This window comes from Mesitornis unicolor, unplaced genomic scaffold, assembly GCF_000695765.1.
Source record: "Mesitornis unicolor isolate BGI_N332 unplaced genomic scaffold, ASM69576v1 scaffold46189, whole genome shotgun sequence".
Lineage (NCBI taxonomy): Eukaryota > Metazoa > Chordata > Aves > Mesitornithiformes > Mesitornithidae > Mesitornis > Mesitornis unicolor.
Genome location: NW_010210299.1, coordinates 1 through 13,748, shown reverse-complemented (window position 1 = coordinate 13,748; position 13,748 = coordinate 1). Strand labels below are relative to the sequence as shown.

Here is a 13,748-nt window from a genome sequence, read left to right as displayed (position 1 = left end):
TCCTTAATGTGACCAGTTTGCATGCAAAATTAAGATTGAAGGGTGCTTTAAGTTACTTTGACAATAAATAAATAAATATTTTATTTATTCCTAGCAAACAACTATCCCTAACAAGTTTCTGCATTTTTAAAATGAACCAAATAAACCTGATATTAAGTTAAATAAGTACACTAACTAGCTCTGAATAACTGTTACAACCGTAACACCCTACACAATGACCCTGAACGCTTCCTGTGGCTTCTCATACTCTTAATTTTTCAAAAATCTTTGAACTCAGACCCCAGAACTGAATGCAGTGACCTGCTCATGTCACTTATGCAGTCCACACAAGTCAAAACATCCTCTACATAAGCCCATTTTTGTTAGAGCACAGCACTGGGATCTGATGTTACAGTTAGGCATCTGATTAGTGTGACTTCCCTCACAGCCTTTTCAGAAGCCATGTATTTCAGACACAGTCCTTAATGCTGTACTGTTTCATAGTGCTAACATGCTACATATAAGCCAAACTAAATAAGAACTGGTTTTCTTGTTTGAGGTTTGTTTTGCTTTTTATCCATTCCAAGTGTAATCCCCTCACTGAATCTCATTAAAACACGTTTTTCTTTCCACAGATTTTAATCCACAATTTCTGTGAGGCTGCTCTTTTATTTAATTCTAAAGAGGGCTCTTTCCAATTCTCACCTGTAATGCAGAATTCATGAAGCACGTATTTCCAAGGTTACTGAGTCCACAGAGTCCAGGTTGTGACAGGGAAGCACTTTCCCTGCAGTTGTAAGAGTTACAGACAAATCCAGAACCTCTGGAAGAAAGACAACACAATGAACTCTGCAATGAGTTTACTGAGTCTTAATACCATTTAAGAGTCACATCAAATACAAGTCAAAAAACTGTTTCACGAAATTGTTTAACCAGCCTACATGTTTCTGCTGCTCTGTAGTGGCTAATACTGAATGCCACAAATGTGAAGTGTATGTGCTAACTTTGGCAACATCAATCGTTACAGAGTCTATTATTATTTATGGCTCATAACACATTCATTTCCTCTAAGTACACAGCACACTATCCTAATGCAGCAAGAGTCTACACGAGTCTGTATGATATACTGAGAGAGCTAATAGGAAAATTATGATCTCTACTTGGAAAGGCTTCTGCCATAATGACAGATGGAAAAAAGAATATAATCCCTTCCCTCATAGCCCCAATCCCCTCAAAATCAGGCAATGCCCTAGCAGTTAGTGAGCTCTGGAGCATGAGCTAATTTTGCAAGCGAGTAAGGAAGAGCAGAACACAGCAATTTCAAAAGCCAAGTATGATAAAACAGGTACACAAGAGCAGCAGAGCTCCTCACAGGGCACCATCACACTCCTTTTCTATACAAGCAAGGATGCACAGGATTACTCACATGAAGGACAAAGAAACAAAAAGAACATTCCTGCTCTTACCCCCTGCCCAAGTGGGAGCTGTTCAGTCCATAGGAGTTACTGCTATCACCGTTAGTAATGACAGAAGTGGCAGACACTGAGGAGTAAGAACTTGCTGATGATTTTGAAGAGGTAGTAAAGTTTCTGCTAGTTGCACTGCTTGATCTGGGAGAAAGGAAAAAGAAGTAGAAACAGTGCTACTACTTTTCTCACCCCCAGGCCCACCTCCCACAAAACTCCAAGGACCTGCCACGTTACAGTTAGTTCCCACACACAGTATTTACTGTTTCAATCTGTGTAACCACACTTCCAAACACTTGGAATTGCGATTAAACTTCTGTCTGGAACAGACACCTCAGACAGAAGTATCAGAAGCAGGAGTAACAATTCTTACTTAAAGCAAAGTCTGGTTTCTGAAATAAGAAAGACTGAAATAAGTAGGCAATTCAGATGGCACGAGTGACAGGGAAGCAAGCTTTAAGTTTATAAGTAAACCAACTAGAAACAAGCAAGCACAAAAAATCCCATCTTAAGACCACAAAACACTTGTCTCACATTGAAAGGGACAAAGCCAGTCCTTCCACACTTGAAACCCAGAGCACCAACTCAAACAGAACACGAATTAGTAAGAAGATAACCAGGGTGGGCACAAAACAGTTTGTTCTTGAGCCCAGCTGACACAACTATGCTGCTTGGAGGCAAGACACACTGCTACGTACACGCAGCGTGCATAACAATCTTCAGTATTTTGAGACCGGACATATTGAAATGGATTAAAAATGTTCATAAGCCTCAGGTCTATCCAGTTGTGAATCCCACGCTATTCCACACTACTACTCTCCTGGTCCAGAAAAGAACACAGTGTTATAAAAGACCAAGAGAGCACTAAAATTCAACAGTGCTCTGTCATAAGGCAGCTTTGGCTTTATAAAAAAAAACCAAAACCACAAGATAGTATTATATTAATAAGGTTGAAGGCACTATTTGTATACTAATTTCTCTATAGCAAGTGCCAGCTGGGAATTTGTGTATTCTCTCCATCTGTGCCTGAATGAACATGCAAAACTGAACGCAAAAAGGTGCAAGGCACTAACAGCCACACGACAGTGGCCAACACACCCAAAGCACAGCAGAGCAGCAGCAGAGGACAGCGACCTCAAACCTAAGCTTATTCTTGTATCTCTTTTAATGTGGCCCCGATTCTCAAATGACACAAACCAAAAAAGCATAATCATAGCTCAGATGCTACTAGGAAAACAGTCTTGGGAAACATCTGCAGAGCAAAAACTAAAAGACAAAGAACAAGCCATAATAGCCAAGAGGAGGCAGAACAGCTGGACAGCCCTCCCGGCTTGGAAACGCAGTAATACAGAAGGAAACAAGTTACAACAGGAGCTTCCAAATAAGAATGCAAACCCCAAATGCAGTTTAAACCTGAAGCATGCTAAAAAAAAAACAAAAACAAACAAAACCAATAAAACCAAACCCAAAAAAACCAAACCCACACACCAACAAGAAGCAACCCACCAGGCAGTACAACCACAAAGTATACTGGAAAGTACACTAGCAACAATGAGCAGATCTACCAAAACAGCCAAGACAACAATTTCTGGGACAATACACGACCTTCTGGTCATTACACATTGCAGGTGGGACTCTGAGACTACCTGGACATAAAGATCAATGAGAAAACAAGAGCGTCTAGACTAAAACAACAATTATCAGACTAATGCTCCACATTCAGGAGTGTCAAGAGTCAAGAATAAAATAACTAAGCTAACCATAGCCTGTAAATTCATTAAGAACACACTTTTAAAAGTCTGAAGGAGAACTGAATTATCCAGAAGCATAGAAGGACAATCTAGAAAATGCCAGACTTGAAAACACAGCATCGCTGCTTGACATGCGTCATGGTTTAAGCTCAGCGCGCAACTGAGCACCACGCAGTTGCTCTCACCTCCCCCTGGTGGGATGAGGAGAAAATCTACAAAAAGGCTCGTGGGTCGAGAAGAGGACAGGGAGGAATCACTCATCAATCATTGTCACAGGCAAAAAACAGACTTAACTTGAGGAAAACAAAACAATTTAATTTGTTACCAGTCTGTTACCAGAGTAGAGTGAGAAATACAACCAGATCTTAAAATCAACACCTTTCTCCACCCCTTCCTTCTCCCTGGGCTCAGCTTTGCTCCTGATTTTTCTACCTCCTCTGCCGCAGAGGCACATTTTAAATTTCTCAATGATATAATACTCGAAACTCCTAAGTCTTCTAGTGTGAAAATTATTTGCTAATTCTTCAACAATTCATTTGGCTCCTTCTGAAACCTCTCATTAGTCTACTTTTCAAATTTGCTGACAATTTCACAGGACACGATCATTCCACATGCAGTCATCAACAAAGTCCGCTGATACACATTTGGGACTGGAATCATATTCCCACAGAGCCCAGCATATATTTCGGGTTCGTGTACTTCAGCCCCACACATACAACTTCACCTTTCCCATTGCTCCCAGTCTGTCAATTAGAGACAGCCATTTCTCGTCTTGCCATGCAACTTTTCAAAAACCCACAGAAATGGCAAGTGAGGAGAAATCTGGAAAACAGCAGCACGAAGAGGACAAAGTTAGATTATCTAGTACAGAAACTGTGACGCCATATGGATGATAAGTAGAAAAACTGCTAAGCTGAACAGCTTGAAAAATTATAACAGGTTTTCAAGAGGTTAGAAGACAGAGATAGGAAAAGTATTTCAATTCCATTTAGGCTACCTTCAGAACATACAGCAGAAATACTCTCCCTCCTTTAAACTACCAAAAAAAAAGTGTTTTTGTCAAAGTAGGAAAAGTTAGAATTTGTATTTAATTGGCAAAGCAGAGGCCATAATAGATTTTCATTTTGAATGTTCTTCCACGCAAAAGCCTCCTTATCTTTCATACTCAATGCTACTCTGAAAGCATCTGCTGCAAACTCAAGCACTTGAATCTCAGATAATAAAGATCTGCCCCCAAAATATTTAGCCTGGTTGCTGAACAGGTCCTGTGAAATAATCAGCACACGAGGAATTGGGGGAAGCAGATCAGTTTTAAATATGAAAGAGCATTTAATTATGGTATTATGTACGTACAAAATACGTATCAACCACTGAGGTCTTAAGAGAGGACTCAGATTCTTCAGAATTTAAAAATGTTTGTTTAAAAAGTACAACAGCTTATCAACATTACAGACTTGCTTGGCCTCACAAAAGAACAGAACAGATTTTCTGGGTGATAATCTCACTTATCGTCCTTGCCATGCTGTTAATGCAGCTTCCAACACACTTCTGAAATCAGCTGGGCTTCCAAAAAGCACTGGTTGATTCCTCCAGGCAAGAGCGTCCTTTACTAGAGAATGACTTTCTGCAATGCTAATAGTGCGCAACCCACCCCGAACACCTCACCAGTACAGGTGCTCACCCTCTTCTGCGCTGGGAACTCTGTCTCTGGTTGCTCTTTTCTCCTCCTTCCTCTCCCACCAGTTCTGTCTGGTTCAGTTGCTCCCAAGCATCTACAGATTTTACACATATAAACAGTCCCTATGCATTTGTACTATACTCACTAATCTGGACTCTTAAATATGTAACACTGATCTAACACAACCTGTGTATGCACACACACGTCCACGGAAAGACAAACCATATCCCAGCCCAGTAACAAGACCTGAACCCTACACTCCAGGTTAGCAAGTCTTTTACCAGGTCACACAAACAGTTACAACGCTGGCAACGTTTCGTTACAGTACAGACACAATGTTTCTAGAATAAAAGAAAAGAAATACAAATCAACTCAGAACACACTCGAGTCACAGAGCGCACTTTTGCTTGAGGTTCGTCTGCCAAGATATCTGGCAAAGGAAAGAATACGGTTAAAAAAGCAACCAAATTTTTAAATAATATAGCAGAGCTTTATTAATTATTTTATTTATTGAACTCCTGCTCTCTAAAGAAAAAAAAAATCATGCTGCTCCAAGACTGATTTATGTAAAAGACTCAACCTGAGATTAGCAAGAAATCTTCGCACTGTGCTTTGCTGGATTCCAACTTCATAAGGAAGTGGAATTTAGAGAGTATTTTCAAAACTCAACGAAATATGAAACTACCCTTAAAAAAAGAATGTCTTGAAAAAATTAAGGGTTCTCAATAAAACATGAGAGCTAGCTGGAGAATGTTCAGCCAGCCACTTAAATTACAAACCACAGAATATTAAGTATTTATGTATTTATATGAAGATAGGCTAAAAAAGGGAAGGAAACCAAGTAAGCTTCAGAACTGCTTATGACTGATGTGACAGGAAAGCACGGAGCAACTCTAAATGCACACATAATGCATAAATGCAATATGGAGCAACGCCAAGGATTCAAGAAAGATACTTGGAATTTAGCTTACTCACTAAGAATATATTAAGTAACAAAAAAAGAAGCTTTTTAAAATAGAAATCCATTAAAAATAGGTTAAAAGCTTTGTGAAATAACCCTTGAAAGAGCAGCAGAAAGAAAACTTAACATACACAACTTATCCAGTCGAGACTGACTGAGAAGAAAAGCCCCCCCCAGACCATCAACATATATTCAACATCACTATCTGGACTCAGCCGTCTTGGGAAGAGTCTGAACCGCAGGGCACGGGCAGACAGCAGCATACCACAGCAGATGCATCACTAATTATGCTCTCTCCTTACAGAGAACTTTATTTTACTTCTCCTACGTGCATCTGTTACTGTCCACACCAGGTCCAGATCCAGCACAGCCTTCCTCATATTTTCAATGGTGTGAGTACAATTCATATGTGGCTCTGGGGTTATCAAGGCGATAGCAGTATTAGTAGCTTAAAGACATAAAACAGCACAGAAAACATCACTGAACCTAACAGGAAAACACGTACTGCTTGTCATCAGCTTTTGATATTGTACGTCTATGGAAGAATGAGTTCTCAATTTTTCCCTCCTTCTATTTCAAACACAAAGAACTTTAAAGTCCAATATTTCTACCCAACTTGCCTTATACAACACAGCCAGATAATGTTAGTCCAGCAGGACTTGTTATAACCCAAAGACGTTCAAGCATACTGCTTTCCTGAGAGACAGCCTTTGCCCTGGCCACTTAAAAAGGTCCTTATCATCTGATCAGCAGTTTGTGCACTGATCAGCACACACCAATGCAAATTCTAAAGAGGAGAGGGAGCCCAGCTTCTTCTTCCCCTTTTTGTCTTCCCAGTGTTTTTGAGCAGTTATTATTTTATTTACATGACTTAAGCTACAAGAATAAGTAACAGCACAAGAGCCAGAGAGCAGAACTTGCTAAACCAATGCCAAGGAAGGCATTATGTGGAATATACATACTTAAGTTTTCTAACCAACAAAGATAAGGGCAAGGAAATAGCCAACACAACGTACAAAGGAACAGATAATCCTATTCATGTGACTTAATACAATTCTTTCAGCCACTTATCAGCATCAAGTCAAACAACTTCACAAGTTTCACATTATAACAGGCAAATGTTAATTCCTACGTCATTAGAAAATATTAATGTGCATACCGATAACCATTTTCATTTAGGTATCACTAGAGGTTAATTAAAAGTTTCTACATATCACACTAGCTGCTGAAAAAATAAAAGACTGAGGCCTGGGAATGCTACAGGGCTCCTTTTTAGGATTGCTTCATGTGGAAACAAAACATTATGATTTGGTCTTGTATGGCTGCCTCTCTAGTACTGCACTGTCAGCCAGTACTCAATTACATACGTGACATGAATGTTCAGATGCTTTTCACATGGTACTCTTGCAGAAAGTTCGTTGTAATTCTATGGACATTCATTCTCCTGATACAACACTGAGTAAATGTATCTCAGAAGTAGAGAACTGTTTCAAAATAGGTTTAAGTGACCTATTTGATCCATTTTTCAAGTGTAACATTAATAAGATCTTGATCTCAAATGATATCACTTGGCAGCAAGTTCTGTAAGTTCACTGTATTGTATGGAAAAACATGATCATTACCAAGCCTGATGGCCTGCTCACGGGAAAGTGAGTAGGCAGTCCAACTAGTAAAAGCATGAAATTTTACTTTCTGTAGTATGACTTGATATGAGCAGTTCCTTATGATTGCAAGCAATTTCCATTCTAAACTGCTCACTCTATATATACAATATTTCACCAAGCCTCCTTCTCACTCATTTATTCTCTAAATCAGACAGTAGCAAGAGAATACCTGTGTCAGTATTTACAGGCTTCTATAATTGCCTTTGGCAGCAGTGGGAGTTGGTCTATTCCTACACCCTTTTTAAAGGGGAACTACCAGAACTCTAAGCATTCACTACTGGCAGCTTTGGGAATACACTCTTAAGATCCTTTTTGTTCTACACTGGTAGGAGACAGATATTTTTTTTTCCACTGTGCAGTCTACAGAGGTAGCTTTTAAAGTAGACTAGCTCAATGTAAACAGGACTTTTGTCTCCTAAGCACTACAGAAACTTATGCTATTTAATCCTGACACAACCTATCTGAAATGGGCTTTGAAATAGAAGACTCTTGCTAAGACAAGAAACCAGCAGCAGAACCACTGAAGAATATTTATATTCAAGATTCTCCCTCCTTCTTCAAAATACCCAGAACAAAGAAATCCACAATAGCCAGTGATAAATGGGCTTTCACAGAGAGTGTGTGGTCACTAAAGCCTTGAAAACAAGCTGGACAAAACAGCAGAAACCTTTAGAAGGTGTTTGCTTACTTTGCCAGAATACGTTGTCCAGACCACGTGCCATCCTCATTTTTCACTTCTATTAAAACAACCTGAAAGAGAGTTCAGATAATAAAGACTGCAAGTCTGCTACATGTTTTGCAAAATCATTAACAAATTATATTTTCAACGTTTGCTCAAAGCACATAAAAGCAAATGAAAAAAATTACATATCACAGAAAACAGTACATAAGATTAATAATAATAAAAGTGATGTCCCTTACCTGACCCTGATACAGCCCTGCATCTTGCACGGTGCTCTCCAGCTTGCTGAGTTGCTCATAAGCATTACTCACATATCTGTTCCACAATCTAGTTTCCTTCTCAGCTGGGATATTAAATAGTCTTCTCATTTCTTTCTCAATGGTAGCTGTTCAGAAGGAAAAAACAAATTCCTAAAACATAAGTGCTTTTGGACAAAACTCGACAAGCCAGACATTCAGGAATGAGCTACATCATTGATGCTTCAAGATCCTTTGACTAGAAAATGTATCATGGAAGTTGTAACTGCTCGTATAGGTTGTCTCATATTTAGTCTGAAGAATGAAAAACTTTAGTTTTCAGTCACATATTTGCCTGTCAAGCCCTCACATCAGTAATGTTCAGAACACAGAGAAGTTTCTGCTCAGAGGCCAATTTCAGTGAAACGGTCATCATTTGAAAACATAGATTCAAGAAGGAAGTGTTTTCAGTTACTACTGTCAGGCCATATATCAGCAAACAGAAAAAAAAAATCTTTATGGACATATATGACAGCTGACATTCACCGTTTTTACACGGAGAAAAATATAGCAATGAGAGAAAGAGAGACAGCCCAAATTTCAGGAAGAACAGAAGTGTAGGAAGAGCTATTAAGATGCCTAAAGTATTCACACACTAGGAAGAAGGAATAGTAGGAGAATCAGAGACAGAACTGCTTTACAGGAGTGACACAGATGTTCAAGGATATGAGTTAGTAAGCAACGTGCTCTTCAAAGCTCTTAACTCTATGTTGCATGCAGAATCACTGAGACTGGAAGAAACTCAGGAGGTTCCTAGTCCAGACACTCCAAGTGGGGTCAGCACTGAATTCAGATCAGGCTGCTGGGGGCTTATGCAATCAGGTGTTCAAAACTTGCAAGGAAGAAGATTCCCCCACTCCTCTGGGCCCTGTTCAAATGCCTAGCTGTCCTGATGGGGAAAATATTTTCATTATACTCAGTCAGAATCTGTCCTGTTTCAATTTGTGACTATTGTCTGTTGTTTTCTTGCTCCATGACTCAGTAAATACCCTGACTCCGTACTCTCAGTAACCTCCTCGCAGATGCTACAAGGTACCCCCCCCCTTCAAAGTTAAGTGCAGCTCACAGCCTCTTCTCGCACATCACACAGCTCAAACCTGACCTGTTGGTACCCAGTAGACCTGGTCCAGCCTATCAACATCGTTCTTGTTCTGAAGGGCATAAAATATCTCTTGAGGTAGCCTCAGAGCACAGCTTCATGTATCAGAGAACTACTTACCAACAGTATCTGCTTTGCTGAAGTGGCAGCTGATCATATTGTCAGGATCGCTGCCCTCACACAGCTTCAGCTCAAGAAGATAAACTTCAACCTTATAGTGCTTCACAAACAGACCATATTCCACTACCTGCAAACAGAAGATGTGATAAACTAAATAACACTGAGTTGAAATACTGAGCAGTCTCTGTAAGGTACATTTGTCTAAATATTGTAAATCTTTAGGAGTCTCTCAAGTCAAGCCATAAACTGAACACTGACTTGCTCTCAAGTGCAGATTCAGTCACAACCTCTGTCAGCTTGTTTGGCTGTTTTGTTTTTAAAACAAGAAATCCCAGTGCTTTCCTTCTGCAGTATGAAGTTCCAAAGGTCGATCATCACAGCTGAACTGATAGTGCCAGCTAGTTATCCATGAAATATATTTGATCACACAGTCAAAGCATTCTATAAAAAAAAATATATCTCCTCTAGTCTTTGGCTAAGGCTTATGTTTACAAAAATAAATAAATAAATAAAAAATCAAACAAGCCTGGAACACTGGAGCAAAGTCCTTTCTATTAGAAAAAAGTAAGACAAAGCATTAATTCTTTTTCTGCATGGTATACAGAATCTGCCTCATAACTGTCTCCTTGCAAAAACAGACAAATATGTCAGAACTCATTCTGATGACATTGCTTTCTTTCAGTCACTCTCAAATCTATTTTGCATTTGAGAGAATACTCCAACAGGTACATCGACCCAGTCCATGAGCTTTCAGCATATTTTTAGAAAGCATATTTTAGTCTGTAAGACTAGACACCACTTTTCACCTATGGATCATAAAACACATTATGTCAGAAAGAAAAGTACATTTCAGAGACCAGTTATGAGACAACTGTGATGTAACTGGAGAAAAAAACCAAAACGCATCTCAATTCTCTCCACAGCCCTTCACAGCTATAAAGTCTATGAGATGGAGATCATATTTCATTGAACCAGCAGGTATAATTCTTTAAAGTATCAGTGTTTCAGAGGCATTTCAACAATTCCCGTCATAATTTGCTTTAACTTCCAGTCAGCCCTGAAGCAGTCAGGCAGTTGGACAAGATGACCACTGTAGGTTCCTTCCAACTGAAATCTTCTATTCCATTCTATTTGTGTGACACCAGACTTGCTACGATCTACATCTGTGTTATTTTTACAGAAAAAACTTCACCCAGCTTTGGAAAGAAACAAAGAAATAATACTTATCGTGACAATTCAGGTAAATTATGCTTCCCTCTTCTGAGCTTTTATAGGGCTGCACTAGATATGTGAGGTCCTTTAAAGGTAAATAATTAACAAACACATTTGGGAAGATCTTCGGTATTTTGTTATTACAACAGAAAGAGAAAACACCCTGTTTAAACAGCTTCTTGAAAGGACAATTCGATTTTTTTTTTTTCAGAGAATGCAAAGGAACAAATTCACAAGTTCTCCATTTCTTTTCCAGAAGAAATTTCAATAAATGGGACTTTCTGTTCTCCAGGATGCTATAGTTAGAAACAAATAAATAAGAACCATATTCAGAAAAGGAAGAACTCTTTCCAAGAAGTTTTGATCAGATCACCATGTCTGTTAGGACAGATGAATGGCAAGAATGGTCTCTAACCACCTACAGATGTCTTTTAAACAGCATCTGATCAGATGTCAAAGTAAAACTCAGGTCATTCCGCTGGACAGCAATCCAAGCACAACAGGCATTCAACCACTGAGGAAGTACACTGCTACATTTTGCACATTAATAGACTTCGCAGTGGGCCTCTATAGAAGACTGCCCCAAAATACGATTCGAGATTATCAAAAGAAACCTGAACCACAAATAAATCTGATATAACCCTCCTGTCCTTGTCTCTGATCATCAGGCACATACGGATGGAAGAAATACAAGCGTATAAAATTACAAAGATGCCTGAAAATTACTTCTCAAATCCTACTTGTATGGATATTTTGATGTATGAATCACAGTTGATAAAGCTTTAGGGAAAAGATTAAAGCATTCAAGGATCACAAGCTGAAGTGCTTTACTTCCAGTGCTATCTGGAGAACACTGTAACCAGATACTGACCATGTCCTGCCTAGGTGCACTGCTGCAGCTTGTGCATGCCACTGACCTTTCACTTTAACTTCTTTGTAAGAGACTGTAACATCCCACAAACCTACTGCTGTGCTATATTTCAACCTTTTTTTTTAAATATAAAAATCCACTTCAGTTACCAGGTTAACATTAAACAACAGAGACTGAAACTGTCATAGCACTTCAAAACTTTAAAACTTTAATCTTAACTGGACCACAATAACGTGGCGATTTATGTCTGGAAAACAGCACTAGCTCCAAGCTCTAGCCAATAATTCGTGTTGAGCAGTCTACTGAAACCGCATCTCCTTTATATGCTATAATTCCTTCCCACTCCCTGCACTTCTGGTTTACACAGCAGTTCTGTCTACTCAGTAGAGTGAACACAGGGCCACCTGGTGAAACTGGAATCGTTTACACTTTCTGAAGATGTCAGAACTTCTCGTTACGTACAATTGCTAGCCCACACTGAACACAAACGTTCAGTACCACTGATCAGCGTGAGTAGGCCTGCAAGAACAGGAGCTTACTTCCTTTTACCATTCTGGTGCCACACTCTCCTGGGTTTGCACACTTTGAAGCAACACTTACTGTAACATGATGTTACTTAAGCTGAAGCAATATTAATTCTGTACATTATATCATCACTATTCACTTGGTGTAGTGATTAGTCTTTATGAAAGCCCTGGCACTGCTCAGTTTAGTTAGTGCAAAAACCTGTAACTAAAATAAAAACAAAACCCTTCTACCTATAAACAAGCGTCTGAAAGATTTCCACAAAGCAACTTGCAAATTTCACCTTCAGGAACAGGTTGTATAACTCAGAATGCAGCCATGACCATTTGCAAAACAAAAGTAAGAATGACAGAACAAAACCACAAATACATCTCTTCTCATGATTTTGGAATCACAGAATTTTGGAAGAGAAAGCAAGAACCACCTTAAACTCCAGAGGGAAGTCCCTAAGCCAGCTGTACTAAAAGCCAATTTATTCCAATGGCTCATTCTGTCCCAGAAGATGGATCAGCTTGACTAACAATTTGTATTTTTCAACAAAGCACAAACTACTCCATTCAACATAAAAGCACTGCACCAGTCCACACAACCAGAATGTAAAAAAGTAACCAGAACAAGGATTATAGTTCTCACCCCATAGAAACCCATCAACTGAGAATCACTCAAGATTCAGACATTTTAATGGTAACGTTGAAAGGTCTGACACTCAGACAACAAGGCAGAAAGACTGCATGTTATTATCTCCAAAGATCTGCAAGGATCCCGTTCTAACACACATCTAGCAAAATAAACACTAAGTTTAGTAGATATTAGATAATGAAGAGAACTTGGTTCACCCATACTTACTTTTCTCACGATAGGCTGCTGTCCCTCCATGCAGCCATACCACGTTACTAGTTTATTCCAGGCTTCAGTGGGAACCAATACATAATCTAGCTCATCAATGAGGTGTTCTTTTAAACTCTGCATTCCTGGATCTAAAAAAGAGACATAAGTAAGAAAGCACAGCATCAAACAGAATCCTTTCTTCTCAAGTACACAGGTACTACTACGACCTCATGAAATACCAACGCTCCCACAGGTGGGCAGAAACTACACCGTTCTGTCACTTACAAGGCCGGGATGGCCGCACACGGCTCCAAAAGCTAAAGTTGCCCGACGAGACGATTGCACATGGGAGCTACTCACCCGAGTCCGAGCTGCGGCCCTTCCCGCCCCGGGCCCCGCTCCCCCGCGGCCCAGTGCCGCCGGCAGCACTCACCACCGAAAAGACCCGAGTTGTCGATAGGCCCTGGGAAGAGGCTGGGATCGCCCGCGCCAAACATGTCCCAGCTGTCGAAACCCACATACTTCTTCCACTGCTTAAACCAACGGCTGTCCACCAGGTACCTGCAACACACGGCAGCGGGCGACGCGGCCCCTCAGCAGCGGCGCGGCGCGGCCC

General features: G+C 39.9%; 1 protein-coding gene across 1 annotated transcript in view; it reads right to left on the bottom strand.

Annotated features, from left to right (window-relative positions):
- USP4 (ubiquitin specific peptidase 4 (proto-oncogene)) overlaps positions 1–13,693 on the bottom strand; it is a gene marked incomplete at its 5' end in the record, with an annotated part of 37,602 nt that extends 23,909 nt beyond the window's left edge. Inside the window, 7 exons of the mRNA XM_010193134.1 lie at positions 685–802; positions 1,446–1,589; positions 8,188–8,249; positions 8,421–8,566; positions 9,697–9,823; positions 13,151–13,281; positions 13,566–13,693. Of these exons, the coding sequence (XP_010191436.1) occupies positions 685–802; positions 1,446–1,589; positions 8,188–8,249; positions 8,421–8,566; positions 9,697–9,823; positions 13,151–13,281; positions 13,566–13,693 (856 nt within the window). The remainder of the gene's footprint in view (positions 1–684; positions 803–1,445; positions 1,590–8,187; positions 8,250–8,420; positions 8,567–9,696; positions 9,824–13,150; positions 13,282–13,565) is intronic.
- Positions 13,694–13,748: the final 55 nt, after the last annotated feature.